Raw genomic sequence first — 23578 nt, forward strand, 5'->3', positions numbered from 1 at the left:
TCAAACCACTATTAATTTTTCTTTAATAATAAACAAATAACATTAAATAACGGAAGCAAATATATATCTATAACATATAACTGAATATTTACACTAACTGTTCAAAGACCTCGCGGGCTCTAGTTTCGTACCCTGTATGAACTGACCTTGCGGTACTATATACATCAGTTAGCGTATCAAACATATCACCGGCATCTGGTGCCGTGAACAAAATATAATACACGTAGCCTATAAAAATATAAACAAGACAGCCAGTGATATGTACAATCAAAATGTACTGTTGTTTAAGCTACGACTCTGTCAACACTGGACCACTACTGCAGCACTCACAGAAGTTAGAGGACTATACATACATAGCTGACTTCTGGACTCCAAAATTTGTTTCTAACTAGGCCCAGACGCTAAGCACCTGAAAGATATCAAAAGTGAGGGGTCAGTATTTAGGAAAATACTGAGTGAGTTTGCAATTTACTAACGGCATTAATATAAAAAGAAACATAGCATCGCATTTCAAGAAACAATAATATAAAATAATACATATAAACGGGTATTTGATCCGTTCGAAACTAATATCCTAGCATGCGACACAACTTTCAAATATTCATATCATACAGATCCAAATGGTCCGACCCGGCAGTGTTCACACTCTACCTCGTCGATCGCGACCTATCTCTTAATCCCAAAGTGTGAGTCTCACTCCCTAGATACGGGACTCAGGTTACACTGTAACCGAGTTCTTGCTCGTATCGAATTCATTAATCATATTCATTCTATACACGTATATATATATATATCAAATCGTTCCTCTAATGCAAACACACTGAACTGACGCGATACTAGTGATCACACAGCCTATTGACACCTAACAGGTAGCTAGTTTCTTCGAATTGCATACTAGTTCCTCGTATATAAACTTGATAGAAACGTATAGCATTTAATCAAATCATATATAATATGATGCATATGAACAGTCCACGTATATATAAAATATAATATTAAATAACTTTAGTAAGTAATAGAAAGTAAACTGCAACTCACTGAAAGCGCAATCCCATCAATGACGTGGTCGATGAAATGATATGCTCTCGCTATCCCACGTCTACTGATCTCTCTGCTCGCTGACACGTCTGATACACAATAATTAACATTTATAAGTTAGGTATAAATCTCGTATTAGTACACGTATCTTACTTTTAAATTCTAGGGTTTAGTTTCATTCTTATACTTATTTACATAATCGATAACTTTTAGTCGTATAAACGACTTAACAAATACCTTCTCGCATTCGAGAATCGTATAACGTTCTTAACGTTATCCATTATCATTGACTCTTGAAAACATCGAGCTTATCTCGAGACATATGATCTTTTAGAGTCAAATACTCAAAACGTCAAATACATAAGTCAACAAGGGTCCGAATGCACGTTTGTGCGACTCAGGGTGCATGGGCGTGCATTTTGGTAGGTCCACGATCGTGCAACCAAGTGCACGTTCGTGCACCTTGGATGGTGCACGTTCGTGCACCACATGCACAGCCCCGGAAATCAAATTTTCCGGGGTTTCGCCACAATTCCGACGTGCTACACACCTTTCTACTGAAAAACCGTTTCTCCGTTTTCATCTAAGCGTCCAAATAACTCCAAAAATGTCAAATTTTGATCCAAAAACAATCTAAGCCGAAAACAGCCTATAAAAATCGAATTTCAATCACAATTTTCGAAGGTTTACCTAGAAACGAAGCTTAGGATCGATAGAGGACAAGATTCTGAAGAGATTGCCGTGAGAATCGCTCGAATCGGACGTCCAACGGAGAAACGGTGGCGAAACGACGATGATCGGTATTTGAAGCTTCTGGAACCTTTCTCTCTTCTCCTTCTGATTTCATTATTCATAAACATAACCTTATATATTAAGGTTAAAGTGCTTCTTTAACCCTTGTTTTGTTTATTTGTTACAATTATTTTTCAAACTTTTCTTTCGTATAATTTAGTCCATATTATTTATATCCAATAAATAATACGAAATCCGATATTAATATTTTTCCGTAAAAACTTATAAATTTTCATTTTTGAGTCGTAGTGGCTATATTACCACTTTAGTCCCTGCACTTTATTTTGAGACTTTTCTTGACATTTTTCCTTTCAATTCCAATTCTACAAAAGAAGTGAAATATATTATTAAATTTCTTGTGTATAATCTTTTCCAAAACCGACCTACTAAAACTTATTTATCTTAATTTTATCGGAAAAATTTCCGATATCGCCACTCTAGCGACTCGAAACTGGACACGTAGCCCAGTTAGATAATTAAACATTTTGGGGTATTACACGCTGCAACCTGGGTGAATTCATGCTAGTGAATATATAATATATGCTGAATGATATCGCCCAGTAACCTTAAAGGACTTTTAAATGCGCTGAATGATATCGCTCAATCCAATTATGGCTGTTGATAGGAGTATTTTACTCCTATAATTAGGGTCGTTTATACTCGGTTTTTTTCACGTTTAGTAGTAATTACATACATTATTTGGTGTTTTATATGCTTGATAGTGTTTGTTAGTATTTCAGTGAAAATTAGGTGATTATCGAGTATTTGGAGCTAAATCGATAAAGGATTAAGCGTTGGAGTTAAAGCGTAGCTTGCGGACGAAGAAATCAAACTCCAAAGGAAAAATAGCATAGGTTTCGAACGAGACATGCCTGTCTCGAATGAGACCCGTCAAGAAATTGAAGAGGTTCGAACGAACCAAGCAAGAGGAGACGAGATTTCGCTCTTAGAAACTATATGATTCGAACGAGACTTAGAGGTACTAACGTACCAAGGCAATTTTTCCTATGTCTCGAATGAGACACCCTTGTCTCGAACGAGACATGTGTGCAATTTGCCTAATCAGATTTGGATTTGTATTTAATTTCTATCTCCCACTCCAACTGAAACTCCTATTACAAATTCGATTTGTAAAATAAATTAGAAGACTCCAGGGCTTCCTCCATTATATAAAGACCTTGTAATAGCCTAGATTAACACATTAGATTACATTAGTTATATTTTAGTTCTCATTAAAATAGCGTTTTAGCTCCTTTTTCCAGCAGTTTATAAGGAGTTTATAATTAGTTTCTGCAAAGAACGATTGCGAAGATTTCAAGTTTAATCAAGACTATTCTTCTGAAATTGACAAATTCGGTATTTATTGTTTTAATTATGTTTAATTATTCATCTTCTTCTTTGTTTAATTTAATATTAAGCATGAGTAACTAAATCCCTTGTTCGGGAATTGATATAAACACTTAGATTAGCTTTCGAATTGGATTAGGATTTCTTAAGGGAGTAAATTAATTACTACAACTAATGCTTGAATTGAATTGATCACTTAGTTCATGATTTTTTGTTTAATTAACTAATTGAGAGATTGTTAATTGAATAGACATAAGTAATTAAGAACTTATAGGAAAACACCGTGAGAGCGGGTTGAAATTTAGGTAGTCGTTGAGTTTGCTTCATAATTATAATTTGATTATTTAATTCAGTTTTAATATTGTGAGAGCAAGTTAATAATTGATTAGTTAATTAATTTTTGATTTTATTTGGATCTTTGAGCCTTGAGAGAGCGGGATTCGGTGCACTAGAATAGCTCGATTCGCGATAAAATCACTAATAAGTCTTAATCCATTCTTTAACTAGTTTATTTGGAATTATCAATCCTTGAGCACTTTATCATTATTGTTTAAACCTTAATCGTTTTACTTGTTTTCAGTTTATACTAGTCTAAATATTTGAGTTAATCTACTTTATATTTAATTTAAGTTACAACATTCGATTGATTCTTCTAGCCAGCAAATCAAAGAGTAATTTAATTTTGTTGTTTAATCCATTGCTTCTCTGGGATAGATACTTGGTCTTCCACGATATATTACTTGCGCGATATCGTACACTTGCGATTAATTGCCAATAAATTTTTGGCGCCGTTACCGGGGAGCAATTGTGATTAAATAAATTAAGAGTTTCTTATTCTTAATTGAGTTAGATTTATTTTCAGTTATTTTTTTATTACTTTGTGAATTTATTGTTATTGGATTTTACGTTTGGTTTTCTTGTTTTTGGTTTTCACAGGAGTTTTGGTTAGTGACGAGCCAAACAACCGCTAGAACCTTTTCAGTCAAACCTAACTTCCTTCGAAAGAAGTATCCGAAAAACAGCTCGGAAATCCAAAACAATGGAGGAAGAACTGTCACGACCCGAAATCTCAAGTCGCGACCGGCGCTAGGGAATGGAAATTTTGTAGAGTATGTCAAACTCTTGTAATATATGTTCAATGTATATTCTCTATGTTCTTCTACCTTTCTAAGGAATATCTCAAGTTATGCACCTACGTTCACAATCTTCCTAGTGCATCATCTTATTCGATGAGGATCTATCTCTTATACTATACGTCCCTACTATAATGTCTTGCCTTACTGGCCAAACCATAATATAATAGCGTTAATCATACGGATCATACCGGGGCGTTTGACTAGATTCATCTCAGACCACTTATAGTCACTGCCATTGGATTGAACCATATATTTGGTTCAAGAATATCCAATTGGCATTCGGGTTATCGTGTCCTTTATCGCCGATTGAAGAACGGTCGAATGAATTTTAACCTGGAGATACATCCTCTCCGTTGACTATAGCATGTGACTGAGCCTCATCTTGCCCAAATATGGTGAAACAAGAACAATTCGTTGTGAGAGTCCATTTCTCACAAGTCCTTCTCCGTATGCACATTGCATATACGTACTCTAGAGTAAGTAAAGCACGCGTCTTCATTGTAAACACGTATTCCATATAAAACAACCAACAATTCACGAAACAATCGGATTATACAAACTCGCATCCTATCGAGGAGAGTTAGAAATTTGAACACAACAAGGACTTATCAATGACAAGACTCGAATCCTATAGCTGCAGTAGTTCCTAGGTCACTTAATGACAGAGTACCTAGGGTCAGACAGACATTAATCACAGACTGGCAGTAGTATCAACCTGCCTCAAACCATATTAGCAGTGGTAACTGGACCAACTGCTCTGATACCACCTTTGTCACGACCCGAAATCTCAAGTCGCGACCGGCGCTAGGGAATGGGAATTTTCGTTTCCAAAACCCGTAGCAAGCCTAAAACGAGTATAAATTTTTCGCGAATAAATTGATAAAACAAAAAATCATAATCATATACAAAATCATTTTCATGAAAGCCTTTCCATTCTTGACGTACAAACGTCTAGTTCAAAACCTAAAAACATTACATAGGAACCTGGGTTTTATAGTGCGATGTCTTACATCCAGCACAGCCCGTTCCACCTTTAACAAACGGTTTAAATGCGCAGTTTCAAAACCTTTTACAAATATCAGAGTATATGTTTTACAATCAAAACCGTTTGACACACCGTTACAGCTTACTAGAACTCAACTACTGCAGCACTATTGATTCCGTACAAACTCCGAACTTCTGGAACAAGGATAGAAGTTCGTCATATCCTTTACTATGACCCTGAAATGAAACACTGTGAGGGGGTCAGTATTTTGGGAAATACTGAGTGAGTTTACGTTTACTAATGGTGTTATGTAAAATAACATCGCATTTAAAACATAACATATATATATGAACATAGTATATATCAAGTATTAGATCCGATCGAAACCTTAATCTTAAACTAATACTATTTCCTATAAATATCCTACTCATACTGTATCCGTTCATATTATATCGAATCATTTTAATCCAAGTGGTACGGTCCCGAGATAGTTCAACCGAGTTACTCGTTACCACGTGACATAGTCCCGAGATAGTTCAACCGAGTTACATCATGTCACTGCTTAATCCCAAGGTGTGAGTCCCCAGATAGTTCAACCGAGTTACTCACTAGATACGGGTCCCGAGATAGTTCGACCGAGTTACCTCGTATCTACCAAACATAATCCTCCTCATTCCCAAACATAATCATCATATAATGAGCTCATATCAAACATTTTTAGATACCAACATCTATTAATGCTAATTCTATGACTGACCGGACACTGGTGATCACACAGCCTATTGACGCCCAATAGGTAGCTCGTTTCCTCGGATCACTATACTAGTTTTATTTTATAAGAAATAAACATTCAATAAGAAATAATAATCATTATAAATAATAATGCTTTATGCGATGCATTAATAATAATGATAATAAAATAAATAGCTTTTATTAATAACACACACAAGTAAATTGTAAACTCACCACTTGCTATCCAAAATCTTGTAGAACAAACAAAGCAATATCGTTCGTCACGTTCCGTGTCCTGTTAGTAGTCGCCTCGGCGAGTCTACAAAAATTCGATAATAACCTAAATTATTAACATTCTAACTATATGCTAAATATCCAAAACATAATTTCTAGCCAACTTCGGCTATCGAAATCGCTCATTTAAAACAGTCCGACCTCTAAACAAACTTAACATTCTTAAAGTTTAGAATGTCTCCTAAAACATTTGTTTAGGTCTCGGACTGAGATTAGCACCCGAAGGTGTCGGAAATTAGCTCCAAAGTTATTTCCTTAAAGCTGATTACAAGTGCAGGGCAGACTGCACAATAAAATGTTCAGTCCAAAATGAACATTTTAGGTTCCGATTCATCAAAAACTTATACTTAGACATATTTAGATAACATCCTTAAGTTTCCGTAACAACAAACGGAACTTAATTTGGAGTTATATAACTCTAGATACGGCCTTCGCAACAAGGCTGTTTTGCAGAATAGTTTTCTGCAAAACGTCCTACTAGTTTGCGTAACTTATCTCGTAACTTATAACTTATCGGAACCTAATACCTTAACATTTATATTATAAACCATTGCACTAGACTAGGGCCAAATGCCTTGAACATTAATCACACCAAAGTTCATTTAATAACCAAACTCGAACCATCGAACTAAATTCTTTAACTTACCTCGACCCGTCGCCTATCGAACTTACTAATTGATGAATGCTTCCGTTCTCGACGTGTGAGGACTGCCCATTCAGCTCCTATGCATTCCTCTGCCTAGTAGGGGCAGGGCATGGCTGTCCGGAATCCTTTTCGAGCCTAGAAAACAAACGCACAACGTTTTATCACTACGACTCTCCATTTACATTTTCCAAACACGTCACAATTCGTCAATCAATTCGAACACTAATCTTAGTGTGTATGCCGAACACCCTAGCTCATTCCCTTTCAAATTTCACTCGTTAGTTCACCTTAATTACATCCATCATAATTCAGCCATTATAACACCTAATCAAAGCTTATGATCTTCAATAATCATCAACATGAATTCATCCAAAATTGTCATAATTCACCTATATATTTATCATCCATTTTTATTCAATTTAATCATCCAAGTTAAAATATTTTCGGCCATGACATACCTTCAACATATCAGCCTCAATTAATCATCATTCAATCACCAAAACACACAATTTATAGCTTATTAACATCAAACAATATCAAACACATAATCCTTCATTATTGCCGAATATAACAGCCCACAAACCATCAAAATTCGTCCTAAAAGACTTGAATCCCGAATCCATAGCCACCAAAATCATCAAATTTGGTCGAGAAACGAGTTCCGAAACTTGATTTTGGCATGATATCTCCATCTCCTCTTTTCTTCCTTCTTCTCCATTTTTTTTTTCTTTCTATTTCTTGCTTTCTCAAGCTAAATGGATGAATTGATAAATATTGCTGGAAAATATGACACTTAATCACTTACTCACCAAGTTGTTGGCTTATATTCACTTTAGTCCTTAAATTTTCCACCTCCTCATTTCTTAATCCATAACTTTTCTTTCGTCCAATTTAGTCCGTCGAACACTAAATCTTTTAGGTCCGACTAACTCCATATTATTTATTTCCAAATAAATAATATTAACCTCATATCTTATAATTTCATTTTTCAATAATTTTATTTTGGCAATTTTAGCCAAAAACGCTCAAATTTCCATTTTGAGCTAACTTGCACTTTTTCGTCCAATATTTCATTTTAATGATTATTGATAATCATTTTATGGACATTATTTTCTTATCTTAAGAAAATAGAGTAAAACACAACTTCCCTCGGAATTTTATGGTCAAAAGTCCACTTAAATCCTTAAAGTGGCTAATTTGCACTTTAACTCAACTTCTCAATTAACCGTCGTGCTTATCTAGACGATATCCAAAAATTATGAAACTTTTTCCATAATTTCTTAAAAATATTTCACGAACCTTGACGTGAAAATTATTAGCTCGGGACTTATACTTTATTTTAATTTGATTATTCTGGCTTCCTTTTAGTCCCGCTAATAATCATTCCGAATAACAAGTTTTCGCTTAAAAATTATTATTCTGCGATCCAATTAATATACTTATTTTGACAATACTTGTCATTTTGATTCTCATTCCCGATCACCTTATCCCAACTTTCTTAATTTCGGACAAGTGGCACGTCCTAGAATCTGAAAAGTATCTTAACAGTTTACGGGGTATTACAAGAACGTAACCCTCCGTTGAACCTTGATGGGGTTATTCCACCGCCACAACGTGACGCCTTAGCTCTGAATAGGACAAACGAAAGGGTTGTCGCTCATCCACAAAGACGTACCTTGGGAGATTTCTTCTTACCCAACGTGGACAACGCCAACTACGGATGTTTTGCACCTCCTGTCCTTGCTAACAACTTTGAAATCAAGCCGGGAACGATTCAATTACTTGAAAGTCGTTGCCAATTTTATGGGTTGGAAAGTGAGGATAAAAACGCTCATCTTTCGAAATTCACGAAGGTTTGCAACACATTACACATAATGTGACGGAGGATCAAATCAAATTTCGTCTTTTCCCTTTCTCTTTGAGGGATAAGGCGAGGAATTGGATTCAATCACTTCCAAGTACCTCAATCACAACATGGAAGCAATTAGCACAAGCTTTTCTAAATAAGTACTTCTCTATGTGCAAAACAGCGAGGATGACCAAGGAGATTATAAATTTTTTACAATTACAAGGCGAATCTATACATCAAGCTTGGGAACGCTTCAAAGAGCTTTAAAGAAATTGTCTGCATCATCATCTAGGTAGAGAGCATCTTATCTCTATCTTCTACAATGGTACTAATGAGCGTACACAGGCAACTATTGATGTGGCATCGGGAGGATCACTTATGAAGAAGACTTATGATGAGGCCAACAATTTGCTAGAAGAGCTCGCTATGAATAATTGTTCTTGGTCAACCGAGCGGTTGAGGCAACCACCTCAAAAGGGTATAATGACCCTCGAGCAAACCCAAGAATTTGAACCAATGAAAGCTAAGAACGCGACACTTCTAGAACAACTCAAGATGTATAAACAATAAGTTAGTCAAAGGAATGCTCAACTTGCGATAGTTCAAATGGGTTGTGAGACTTGTGATGGACACGATCATTCGGGAATGGATTGCCCCGTTCTACATCAAAACTTAAATGAGCAAGTCAACTACCCATATTCCAACACCTATAATCCGGGGTGGAGGAATCATCTTAACTTTGCATGAAGAGACAATTTAGGTCAAGCCAATGCCAACCAAAACATGGGAGGAGAAAATTTTCAAGCGGGAAACCGTGGTCCACCTAACCAAGGCAACTTCCACAACTATCGACCACAACATCCTCCCAGTTTTCAGCAACATCGGAATGCGGATGAAGGGAGCGAAATTGACAAGCTTATTGAGGAAGTTAGAGCCGGTTTTAAGAACTAAGCTTCCGTCAATCACCATCTCGAGACACAAATCTCTCAACTTGCCATCTCGCTTCAAAATAGAGCTCAAGGTGGTCTACCATCTACAACGGAATCAAATCCGAGGGAGCAAGTAAAAGCCATTGAACTTCGAAGCGGGAAAGAACTTGATGATCCACATGTAAGTAAAGAGAGTGCAATTGATCTTACAACGAGCACGAAAGAGGAGGAAGTAACCGAACTTCCATGTGTCAAGCCGCCACCTCCTCCTCCATTCGTACCAAAAGTCCCTTTTCCGGGACGATTAAAGAAGACGTCGGACAACCAAAAATTCCATAAATTTTCGGAAATCTTCAAGAAACTCCAAATCAACATAAGCTTTGCGGATGCCTTGCGTGAGATGCCTCAATACGCAAAATTTCTCAAAGAGGTCATAACGAAGAAAAGGAGTTGGGACGATAAAGGCACAATTTCTCTAACGGAGAATTGTAGTTCACTCATCCTTAGTGACTTGCCCACCAAGCTTAAGGACCCAGGGAGTTTTACAATTCCTTGCAAAATAGGCGATTTAAATTCAATTAATTGTCTATGTGATTTAGGGGAAAGTATAAATCTAATGCCTTTTTTTCTTTTCAGGGATATTTTTGGTGATCAAACTTTAAAGCAAACATTGATTATGCTTCATTGGCGGACCATTCACTAAAAAATCCATACGGAGTGGCGGAAGATGTTTTAGTTAAAGTAGACAAGTTCATCTTTCCGGTGGATTTGGTCGTACTTAACTATGCGGCGGATAAAACATGCCCTATGATTCTTGGGCGTCCCTTCATGAACACGGGAAGGGCATTGATAGATGTGCACGCCGGAAAACTCACTTTGCGTATCGATGACGACAAGGTGGAGTTCGTGTTAGTGATATGCACTAGGTCAATCATGTTTGACCATGTTTTGACTTTATCATTTTATTATTTATTGATTGGCAGTTTTTATCATTTTATATTAATGATTAAAATACTTGAATGGTTAATTCTTTCTAAGGTCATCGAGTATGTGACTTGATAGTAGAACCCTTAGGCTTAATAAAAGAATTATATACCATCTATCCCTAGTCTTAATAGAATATTGAGACTAGTATGATGTTGACTGATGATTATGTTTTACTAATCATGTATATGAGATATTAAGTCAAATCATAGGTGCTATTTGAGAAATAAGGCACTGGATGACCCACTGTGAGAATACTACATAGATCACTGTCATAAGTAATTCTCATTACAGTTCTATTAGTATAATCCTTTGATCTTGAAATCATCATGGATTTCCACATAGCTATTTCATATTTTGATACAGTCTTACAATATCTTTAACAGGATATTGGAATAGATTGTCATTGGATATGAAAGTAACTATGTGAGAAATGTGAGTGACTGAGAAGGAATTTGTCCCTCATTTATTTGAGTAAGATATCTATGGGCCCCTTGAAGAAGATAGACTGAAGAAAATGCATGGCCATGCTAATTGATAAGAAGTTATCATTTTCAGTCTACTTAGAGTCAAGAAACTAATGATTGAATGTTATAAGGATGACATAACTATGCCTTATATTCAATCTGGATATCGAGAGACAAAGGGATTAAAATATTATTGTAAATGGTTAAATCGGATTATCGATATTCATATAACTTGGGTAGTCATAATGTCTTGCTAGATGCCACTTATGACTTGTGGGCTGAAATAGGGATTTCGAGCCTACTGCCAACGTTATATGAACCTACAGGGTCGCACACTAAGAACAGGCCCAAAACAGTTATGGGTTGTACAAGCCCAATGTGATTAAGTGATTAATTATATATATATATATATAATTCGTAATATATATATATTAATAAATATATATATTAATTCGAAATTTAAGGATAAGTGTTTTCCTTAATTTATTATTTTTGGAAGATAATAAATATAGTAATTAATATATATATATGGATAATTATCAAAAAGGAGTTTTTGATAAACATAAACTTGTAGAATTGCAATGAGATTGAAATTCGAATTTGTCTCAAACCCTAGTGTTATTTATCACTATAAATACTCATTAAGCAATTGGTTTGAGAATCACGAAATTCATTATTCACTAAATCACTAAAATTCGAAATTGCTTGTGAAGCAATAGTGCTAGCACACAAGCACAAGTTTTGGCTAAGGTCTGTTCGTGTGGATACTCGTAGAGGACGCGTTCTTTTGGAGGCGTTTCTGATCCGAGACCAGGTATCACCAAAGTGAACCACCTCCTTCCTTCCTACATTGCTGTTGAATTCGACATACAAGTAAGTAATTATTCTGTTAATTTGAATTACATGGATCTTGGTTTAGGTTTTTAGATAAATTTTTGAAATTCCGCTGCGTTATGAACCTATAAAACCCAACAGTGGTATCAGAGCTGCTTGTAATTTGATTAATTAGATTCTGAGTATATATGTGATATATGCTTATTGTATGTTCTGTTTTAAAAAAGGGGTTGTTTTTCGAATTGTTTTTGAAGGAATTATAATTCGTTGTAATTATAAATAAAACGTTTATGTGATTAATTGTATGAAAAATAGCATAAAGAATTAATTTGATTAATCGTTTAATGTGATTAAAACTTCGAATATACTGTTCTAAATTAATATTGCGTTTTAATTTGATTAAAGGTTTCGTAGTATTAATGTTCATACGAATTGATAAGAAAAGGGGAAACAGAATAATAAAACTGTTTTGAATAAGGATTAGTAAACTGTTTATGAAACTGTTTTAATTCTATTAGGAAAACTGTTTTTGAATAGGATTAGTAAACTGTTTGTGAAACTGGTTTTAATTCTATTAGTAATTCTGTTTTGAATAGGATTAGTAAACTGTTTGTGAAACTGTTTTAATTCTATTAGTAATTCTGTTTTGAATAGGATTAGTAAACTGTTTGTGAAACTGTTTTGATTCTATAAGTAATTCTGTTTTAAATAGGATTAGTAAACTGTTTGTGAAACTGTTTTAATTCTATTGAGAAAACTGTGTTTAATTATGTTATGAACATAATTTATAAAACTGTATTTAATTCTGCTATGAGCCGAATTAATGAAACTGTTGTTATTTAAGTGTTAAATAAATTGTTTCTGAACAGTTTTTAAGATGCAGTAATTAGGGTTTTGGGGTTATTTTAATCTGTTTTGAACATATTAAAATAAACCGTAATCAGTTAAGATTATTGATTTCGGATAAAGAAATTTTAATTCTGTTAAGAGTAACATGTGAGAAAATTTCTGGGGCTCTGCCCCCGGGCCCCGCCAGGGGCGCTGCCCCTTGGACCCCGCTCGGGGCGCTGCCCCCAGACCCCGCCAAGGGGCCGCGCCCCTTGGACCCCGCTGATACACCCCATTAAGGACAGTTATCCTTTTAAGCCGGCGTGTTTTTGTCATGTATTTTATTTTAATACTTTAATGATAAATTTTAAATATGATTTAAATTATCATGAATAACATATTTATATGATTGTTGTTAAATATGATTTAAAATAGTAAAATAATATGTTTTTAATATTTATCTTATTGGTTATATGCTTTGCATGATTATTTTACATGTGATAAGATAGGATAACTAAATAGGATAAATAACAAACCCTTATTTAATATTAAGTCTTGAATATACCTCCCATTGTAATAACACTTATCAAGACTTAGATTGTTATGTATAGGCTATGCCAAAGCATGATGTATAAAGTCATCTAAGTAAGATAAGTTGGATAAAAGTGTTATCCATATGTTTGATTTGGTTAGACTTAACTAGGTTATCAAAATAGTTTTGAACCTAGGGTATAAGATAGAATATCAAGACTACATGTGATGTTAATATTCTATGTTCAAGAATTGCATGAGATGTAATTGGTAAAGTGTTACCTACCTAAATAAACCACACTTAAAGTGATAAGCCAAAGCTTACTTGAAGTAGGGTGAAATATGAATCTTGTCCCACTATTATTTTTCAATTGTTGAAATTAACATTAAGGGTTTTTATATGAATTATGGATATATGTTGTGGGAATTTTATTGTGCCTTTTATTAAATGCTACTTGTATATTTATTGTTGTAGAGATGGCTACAAACACTACACCTACTTCATCAGTGCGATCAATCCTTGAGAAGGATAAGCTCAATGGCACTAACTTTCTAGACTGGTACAGAAAACTAAGAATTGTTCTTAGGCAAGAAAGAAAGGAATATATCCTTGATCAACCCCTCCCTGAGGAACCAGCTCCTGCTGCTACTAGAGCTCAAAGGGATGCTTATACGAAGCATCTCAATGACTCTACTGATGTCACTTGCATTATGCTTGGATGCATGGAGAATGAACTCCAAAAGCAAATGATGGAATTGGATGCGAACACCATGATTACTGATCTCATGGAAATGTTCCAAGAGAGAGCAAGAATTGAAAGGTTCAATACTATCAAGGATTTGCTTTCTTGCAAGTTGACTACTAGCGGCTCAGTTAGTCCTCATGTTTTGAAGATGAAGGGTCATCTTGAACATTTGGACAGGCTCGGTCTCCCAATTGCCCAAGAGTTGGCTACAGACATTATTCTCCAATCTTTGCCTGAGGCTTATGATGGTTTCATCATGAACATCAATATGCATAATATGGAGAAGACCACAACAGAGTTGCATGGGATGCTTCAAACTGCTGAAAAGAACATCAAGAATGAGATTAAGGATGTTCTTATGGTCAACAAGGGAAAGGGTATGAAAAGGTCTGGTAAGGGCAAGGGAAAGGCTTTCAAGAAGTCTAAACCCAAGTCCAAGACCAAGACCAAGGATGAACCCAAAGCAAAACCACCAAAGGAAGGAACTTGCTTTTTTTGCAAGGAACCTGGACATTGGAAAAGGAATTGCAAGAAATATCTTGATGATCTGAAGAAGAACAAGGGTAGTGAGACTACCACTTCAGGTATTCATGTTATAGAAATTAATCTTTCTACTTCTGATTCATGGGTATTAGATACTGGATCTGGATCTCACATTTGTACTAATGTGCAGGTTCTCAAAAGGAGTAGAAGTTTGACAAAAGGCGAAGTGGACCTACGAGTTGGCAATGGAGCAAGAGTTGCTGCTTTAGCTGTAGGGACTTATGAGTTATCTTTGCCTAGTGGACTTATTTTATCTTTGAACAACTGTTATTATGTACCTACCATGTGTAGGAATATTATTTATGTTTCTTGTTTAAACAAGGATGGTTTTGAATTTATTATTAGGAATAATAAATGCAGTATTTCGCATAATAACATTCTTTATGGATATGCTCCACGCAGTAGTGGTCTTTATATTTTAAATGTTGAAGACACTAATGAAAAATCAATCTATAACATCAATGCTAAGAAGTTTAAGTCAAATGATTTAAACTCTACTTATCTCTGGCATTGTCGTTTAGGCCATATAAATGAGAAACGCATATCAAAACTTCAAAGAGATGGACTTTTGAATTCATTTGATTATGAATCATTTGAAACATGTGAATCTTGTCTAATGGGCAAAATGACAAAAACACCTTTTATTGGACAAGGTGAAAGAGCTAAAAACTTATTGGGCCTTATACATACAGATGTATGTGGTCCATTAAGTACAAATGCTAGAGGTGGATTTCAGTACTTCATTACTTTTACTGATGATCTCAGTAGATATGGTTATGTTTATCTGATGAAACATAAATCTGAATCTTTTGAAAAGTTCAAAATATTTAAGAATGAAGTACAAAATCAACTTGGTAAAAATATTAAAACACTAAGATCTGATCGAGGTGGTGAATATTTAAGCCAAGAATTTGTAGATCATCTAAGAGATTGTGGGATCGTTTCTCAATTGACTCCACCTGGAACACCACAATGGATTGGTGTGTCTGAACGGAGAAATCGAACTCTATTGGATATGGTTCGATCAATGATGAGTCAAACTGATCTTCCAATCTCATTTTGGGGTTATGCTTTAGAAACCGCTGCATTCATTTTGAATAGAGTTCCATCAAAGGCAGTTGAAAAGACACCATATGAGATATGGACTGGAAAAACTCCTAGTTTGTCTTTTCTTAAGATTTGGGGATGTCAAGCTTATGTGAAGCGACTAATTTCAGATAAATTAGCACCCAAATCTGACAAATGCCTTTTTGTAGGATATCCTAAAGAAACTAAAGGATATTACTTCTACAATGCTTATGAGAACAAAGTGTTTGTTGCTCGAAATGGTATCTTTTTGGAAAAAGAATTTATTTCCAAAGGAACCAGTGGGAGTACAGTACAACTTGAAGAAATTCAAGAACCACAAAATAGCATTGTACCAAGTATGGAACCTCAAAAGAATCAACAAGCAATTGCTGAACCAGTACAAGTACCACAAGGCCAAAGGAGGTCTGATAGGACACGTCATAATCCTATGAGATATGGATTTCTCATTACTGAGAACAATGATATGATGATTGTGGATCAAGAAGAACCCACATCCTATCAAGAGGCCATAAATAGTCCTGAATCTGAAAAATGGCTCGAAGCCATGAGATCTGAAATGCAATCCATGTATGATAATCAAGTTTGGACCTTGATTGACCCAACGGATGGTGTAAAAACCATTGGGTGCAAATGGGTCTTCAAAATGAAGACTGACATGGATGGCAATGTGCATACCTATAAAGCAAGACTAGTTGCAAAAGGTTTCAGACAAATACATGGTATAGACTATGATGAAACCTTTTCACCAGTTGCTATGCTCAAATCCATTCGAATTCTCCTTGCCATAGCTGCATATTATGACTATGAGATATGGCAAATGGATGTCAAAACAGCGTTTCTTAATGGAAACTTACTTGAGGATGTGTACATGACACAACCTGAGGGTTTTGCCAGTCCAGAGAATTCTGGAAAGGTTTGCAAGCTTCAAAAATCCATTTATGGATTAAAGCAAGCTTCTCGGAGTTGGAATCTTCGTTTTGATGAAGCAATCAAAGAGTTTGGATTCATCAAGAATGAAGATGAACCTTGTGTGTACAAGAAGGTTAGTGGGAGCGCGATTGTTTTCTTAGTGCTTTATGTTGATGACATGCTACTCATTGGAAACGACATTCCCATACTGCAAAATGTTAAATCATGGTTAGGGAAGTGTTTTTCAATGAAAGACTTGGGCGATGCTGCTTATATATTAGGCATCAAGATCTATAGAGATAGATCTAGAAGACTCATTGGCCTAAGTCAAAGCACTTATGTTGATAAGGTATTAAACAGGTTTAGTATGCAAGACTCCAAGAGAGGATTCTTGCCAATGTTACATGGCATCAGTCTCAGCAAGACTCAGTGTCCTAAGACACAGGATGAGCGAGACCGCATGAGTAAGATTCCATATGCTTCTGCTATTGGATCTATCATGTATGCAATGTTGTGCACTCGACCTGATGTCTCGTATGCTTTGAGTACAACGAGCAGATACCAGTCAAATCCAGGAGAAAGTCACTGGGCAGCAGTTAAGAACATCCTTAAGTACTTGAGAAGAACCAAGGATGCATTCTTGCTATATGGTGGTCAGAAAGATGAGCTGATTGTAAAGGGTTACACAGACGCTAGCTTCCAAACTGACATTGATGATTATAAATCACAGTCAGGATATGTGTTTTGTTTGAATGGAGGTGCTTTCAGCTGGAAGAGCTCGAAGCAGGACACCGTTGCTGATTCTACAACAGAAGCTGAGTATATAGCTGCTTCAGACGCAGCTAAAGAGGCTGTTTGGATCAAAAAGTTCATAACTGGATTAGGAGTTGTTCCTAGTATATCCGATCCAGTGAACTTGTTATGTGATAACAATGGGGCCATAGCACAAGCAAAGGAGCCCAGATCACATCAGCGATCCAAACACATACTTAGACGTTATCATCTCATTCGAGAAATCATTGAGAGAGGAGACGTGAAGATATGCAGAGTTTCGACAAATGATAATGTTGCTGATCCGCTAACTAAGGCTCTTCCACAGCCTAAGCATGAGAGTCATACTAGGTCCATGGGAATTAGATTTAATGTAGATTAGGCCTAGTGCAAGTGGGAGATTGTTAGTGATATGCACTAGGTCAATCATGTTTGACCATGTTTTGACTTTATCATTTTATTATTTATTGATTGGCAGTTTTTATCATTTTATATTAATGATTAAAATACTTGAATGGTTAATTCTTTCTAAGGTCATCGAGTATGTGACTTGATAGTAGAACCCTTAGGCTTAATAAAAGAATTATATACCATATATCCCTAGTCTTAATAGAACATTGTGACTAGTATGATGTTGACTGATGATTATGTTTTACTAATCATGTATATGAGATATTAAGTCAAATCATAGGTGCTATTTGAGAAATAAGGCACTGGATGACCCACTTTGAGAATACTACATAGATCACTGTCATAAGTAATTCTCATTACAGTTCTATTAGTATAATGCTTTGACCTTGAAATCATCATGGATTTCTACATAGCTATTTCATATTTTGATACAGTCTTACATTATCTTTAACAGGATATTGGAATAGATTGTCATTGGATATGAAAGTAACTATGTGAGAAATGTGAGTGACTGAGAAGGAATTTGTCCCTCATTTATTTGAGTAAGATATCTATGGGCCCCTTGAAGAAGATAGACTGAAGAAAATGCATGGCCATGCTAATTGATAAGAAGTTATCATTTTCAGTCTACTTAGAGTCAAGAAACTAATGATTGAATGTTATAAGGATGACATAACTATGCCTTATATTCAATCTGGATATCGAGAGACAAAGGGATTAAAATATTATTGTAAATGGTTAAATCGGATTATCGATATTCATATAACTTGGGTAGTCATAATGTCTTGCTAGAGGCCACTTATGACTTGTGGGCTGAAATAGGGATTTCGAGCCTACTGCCAACGTTATATGAACCTACAGGATCGCACACTAAGAACAGGCCCAAAACAGTTATGGGTTGTACAAGCCCAATGTGATTAAGTGATTAATTATATATATATATATATATATATATATTAATAAATATATATATATATTAATTCGAAATTTAAGGATAAGTGTTTTCCTTAATTTATTATTTTTGGAAGATAATAAATATAGTAATTAATATATATATGGATAATTATCAAAAAGGAGTTTTTGATAAACATAAACTTGTAGAATTGCAATGAGATTGAAATTCGAATTTGTCTCAAACCCTAGTGTTATTTATCACTATAAATACTCATTAAGCAATTGGTTTGAGAATCACGAAATTCATTATTCACTAAATCACTAAAATTCGAAATTGCTTGTGAAGCAATAGTGCTAGCACACAAGCACAAGTTTTGGCTAAGGTCTGTTCGTGTGGATACTCGTAGAGGACGCGTTCTTTTGGAGGCGTTTCTGATCCGAGGCCAGGTATCACCAAAGTGAACCACCTCCTTCCTTCCTACATTGCTGTTGAATTCAACATACAAGTAAGTAATTATTCTGTTAATTTGAATTACATGGATCTTGGTTTGGGTTTTTAGATAAATTTTTGAAATTCCGCTGCGTTATGAACCTATAAAACCCAACAGTTCGATATGAAAAGGATCATGCGAAATACTTTTGAAGAGGAAGAATTCATGAGATTGGATGTGATTGATGGAATCGTGGAGGAAATTTTCCCGGTTTCAAAAGTCACATTCCATTCCGATGAGACATATGAGACCACCGGAGAAAAATATTCCAAGGAAGTTGAGCCGAAAGCCGAAAATTTGATTAGAAGAGAAAGCGTCACACCACCTTCTTTTATTACTCCACCAAAATTTGAGCTAAAAACGCTACCTTCTCACTTACAGTATGCGTTTCTAGGCGACAACATGACACTTCCCATCATCATCTCGAACAACTTGTTAGAAACACAAGAAGCAAGAGTTGTCAAAGTGGTAAAGCAACATATATTGGCGATTGGTTGGAAAATTTCAGACATACGAGGAATTAGTCCATCGGTGGTAATGCACAAGATCCATCTAGAAAGTGAGTCAAGAGCCTCGGCCCAAAGACAACGACGCTTGAATCCAAACATGAAAGAGGTGGTGCACAAAGAGATAGTAAAGCTTCTCGATGCCCGAATTATATACCCCATATCCGATAGTGCGTGGGTTAGTCCCATTCAATGTGTTCCAAAGAAAGGGGGGATGACGGTGATTGAAAACGAGAAGGGTGAGCAAATTTCCACAAGGATGGTAACAGGATGGTGTGTTTGTATTGACTACCGCAAATTAAATACGGAGACGAGGAAGGACCATTTTTTGTTACCCTTTATTGATCAAATGTTGGAGCGGGTAGTGGGCCATGCTTACTATTGTTTTCTCGATGGATATTCCGGATACAATCAAATTCTTATCTTTCCGGATGACCAAGAGAAAACAACTTTCACATGCCCTTATGGAACGTTTGCTTACCGAAGGATGCCATTCGGTCTTTGTAATGCACCGGCAACATTTCGGCGATGTATGACCTCCATCTTTGCCGACATGATTAAAGATATTATGGAGGTCTTCATGGATGATTTTTTGGTATTCGGGGAATAATCTTGAGCGAGTGTTGGCCCGGTGTGAGTAGACCAATTTAGTTTTGAATTGGGAGAAGTGTCATTTCATGGTAGAGGAAGGAATTGTCTTGGGACATAAAATCTCCAAGGATGGAATTGAAGTAGATAGAGCAAAAACGGAAATCTTTGAGAAACTACCACCGCCAACTACCGTAAAGGGAGTTCGTGCTTTCCTAGGGCACGCCTGGTTTTATCGACGATTTATCAAAAAAAATTCTTCAATTGCTCGTCCTTTAACTAATTTGCTTGTTAAAGATATTCCTTATGAATTTACTAATGGTTTCCTTGTTGCTTTTTCTAGGTTAAAAGAAGCACTTATCTCGGCCCCAATTATTTCATCACCCGATTGGACTCTTCCTTTCGAACTTATGTGTGATGCAAGTGATATAGCACTCGGGTGCGTATTGGGGCAACGGAAGGAAAAGAAGCTTCATGTGATACACTATGCATGCCAAACATTGGCAGGTGCCCAACTCAATTACACCACCACCGAAAAAGAGATGCTATCTATGATGTTCGCATTGGACAAATTTCCGTCGTACTTACTTTTCTCTAAGGTTATCATATATACGGACCATGCGACCTTTCGATACCTTTTTGCAAATCAAGATGCTAAACCGAGATTAATCCAATGGGTGCTTCTCATGCAAGAGTTCTACATCGCGATTCGTGACAAGAAAGGAACGGAGAACGTCGTCGCCGACCACTTATCAAGGTTAGACATTCCGGAACCAATTTTAAGTAGCGTGGAGATTAATGAAACGTTTCTGGATGAGATGTTTATGGTACTTTTGGAGGTAGAGATGCCATGGTATGCGGATATCGTAAACTATCTATCTTCGGAAATCATGCCACCGGACTTGACTTACCACCAAAAGAAGAAATTCTTGAGCGATGCTAAACGGTTTCTATGGGAGGAACCGTACCTCTTCTAGGTGTGCGGAGATGGGATTTTGAGAAGATGTGTACCACAACAAGAGATGATGCCTATACTTAGTCAATGCCACTCATCGGACTACGCTGGTCATTATGGTACATCAAGAACTGCCGCTCGTGTGCTAGAGTGAGGTTTGTTTTGGCATACGCTATTTCGAGATGTAAAGGACTTTGTTAGTCATTACTATAGATGCCAAAGAGTGGGGAATATATCTAAACGAGACGAGATGCCGCTTACCACCATTCAAGAGGTGGAACTTTTTGATGTTTGGGGAATAGACTTCATGGGTCTGTTTCCAATGTCGTTTGGGAAGCAATACATATTGGTGTGCGTAGATTACGTATCAAAATGGGTAGAAGCGGAAGCATTACCTACTAACGATGCCAAAGTTGTGTTGGATTTTCTCAAACGGATAATGAATCGATACAGGACTCATAGAGCAATTATAAGCAATGGTGGATCTCACTTTTGCAGTAGGCAATTCGATGCCTTGATGCAGAAGTATTAAGTCTATCATCGGGTCACTACTCCATACCATCCTCAAACAAGCAGGTGAGTTGAAGTTTTTAACCGTGAGCTAAAACGTATTTTGGAGAAAACGGTTAATAGCACAAGGAAGGATTGGTCGCTAAAATTAGATGATGCATTATGGGCATATCGTACGGGTTATAAAACGCCCCTCAGTATGTCCCCATATCACATTGTTTTTGGGAAAGCTTGCCATCTTCCGATGGAACTTGAACATAGAGCTTATTAGGCAATCAAAAAGCTCAATTTGAACTTAAAGCGGCGGGGGAGAAACGTATGCTTCAACTCAATTAGTTACACAAATTTTGCTTAAATGCTTATGAAAACGCCAAGCTTTACAAGGAAAAGACAAAACGATGGCACGATGCTCACATCGTCCCTAAAACTTTCACGGAAGGGTCGTTAGTCTTGCTCTACACCTCGCGCCTCAAATTATTTCCCGGGAAATTAAAGTCTCGTTGGAGCGGTCCTTTCAAGATTCGAAGTGTGGCAAGTCATAGAGCATTGGAATAGGAGAATGCTAGCGGTGAAGTCTTCAAAGTAAACGGACAATGGTGCAAACCATATCTTGGACCTTTGACGGATCAAGTGGTGAAAGAAATCATGTTCACCACCCCTCCATAATTCCATGCCAACGGTGTAGCTTTCGACTAAAAACAAAGCGTACTCGGGAGGCAATCCCGAGAGGTTCGTTTTTCTTTTTATTTTTGCTTTATTTTTTATTTTATTGTATTTAATCTTTCTTTTTAAATTTTAGTTTTTATTATGTTTTTCCGTTTAATTCCGAGGTGAGTTTTTATTTTTCTGTAGTGAAGGTATTTTATGGGTTTATAACGACTTTCAGGATGGTTTCAAGAACAAAATTGAGCAAATTTGTCTTGGTCTCGTTTGAAACTTCAAAATTTCGTTCGAGACCCTTATAAATTTTCTCAAAATATGGATCAGGTAAGGCTGGTCTTGTTCGAAATAATACAATTTTGAACAAGATCTTGAAATTTCTTCTTGGTGTCGTTCGAGACCCATAGGTTTCGTTCGAAACCATGAAGAAATTTCAAGGGGGAATTCCCCCGGTATCTCTTGATTCGAACGAGACCATCGGTCTCGTTCGAACTTAGGCGAAATTTGCCTAGGTCTCGTTCGAGACACCCTGTCTTGTTTGAGACCCAGGCAAACTTTGCCTAGGTTTGACCATGGTACGTTCGAGAAAAAATTCAAATCAACGATCCACACACAAATTTATGTATGTCTCGTTCGAGACTTTAGGGTCCCGTTCGAGACATACATAAAATTAGTAGGAAATTTTGATTTTTCATTCAAAATTTGAATTAAAGTGTATTAAGTTTCTTGGGACTTGTGTTTCTTTTGGGACTTGTGTTTTTTTGAGATTTGTGTTTGAAAAATTTGAATTTTTTCACTTGGATTGATGATTTGGCAAATCTGAACCATTCATTAGTGCTAAATTTCACTTGGATTGATTACATGGATTTGATCTAAACCGTTAAATCAATTCAAAGTAATTAATTGAAAGTTTGAATAAATGGGTGGAAAATCTTGAGATTTGTTATAATTTCCCTATAAATACCTTGCACTTTTCTACTTCTCAATTCACAATTCAAATATTCATCTACTAATCTTCTTCTTTTATTCTTCTCAAATATTTTTGCTTAGAAATTTTTATTCCGCAATCATGGTGCGAAGCAAGAATGCCTCCAATCAACCAATCTGCCGCTC

The 23578-nt window shown here is 36.1% G+C and overlaps 1 protein-coding gene and 1 non-coding gene across 2 annotated transcripts; one reads left to right on the top strand and one right to left on the bottom strand.

Annotated features, from left to right (window-relative positions):
• Window positions 1-9002: 9002 nt before the first annotated feature.
• On the bottom strand, window positions 9003-9109 carry LOC126658918 (small nucleolar RNA R71). Its single transcript, XR_007634484.1, has one exon. It is a non-coding gene; the product is annotated as a small nucleolar RNA R71 (small nucleolar RNA).
• A 493-nt stretch (window positions 9110-9602) lies between these two features.
• Window positions 9603-21317, top strand: LOC126656988 (uncharacterized). The gene is made up of 5 exons (XM_050351609.1): window positions 9603-9756; window positions 9841-10287; window positions 10413-10645; window positions 19364-20014; window positions 20394-21317. The coding sequence occupies exons 1-5, from the start codon at window positions 9603-9605 to the stop codon at window positions 21315-21317; spliced, it is 2409 nt and encodes an 802-aa protein (XP_050207566.1).
• Window positions 21318-23578: the final 2261 nt, after the last annotated feature.

This window comes from Mercurialis annua, linkage group LG7 (genome assembly GCF_937616625.2).
Source record: "Mercurialis annua linkage group LG7, ddMerAnnu1.2, whole genome shotgun sequence".
Lineage (NCBI taxonomy): Eukaryota > Viridiplantae > Streptophyta > Magnoliopsida > Malpighiales > Euphorbiaceae > Mercurialis > Mercurialis annua.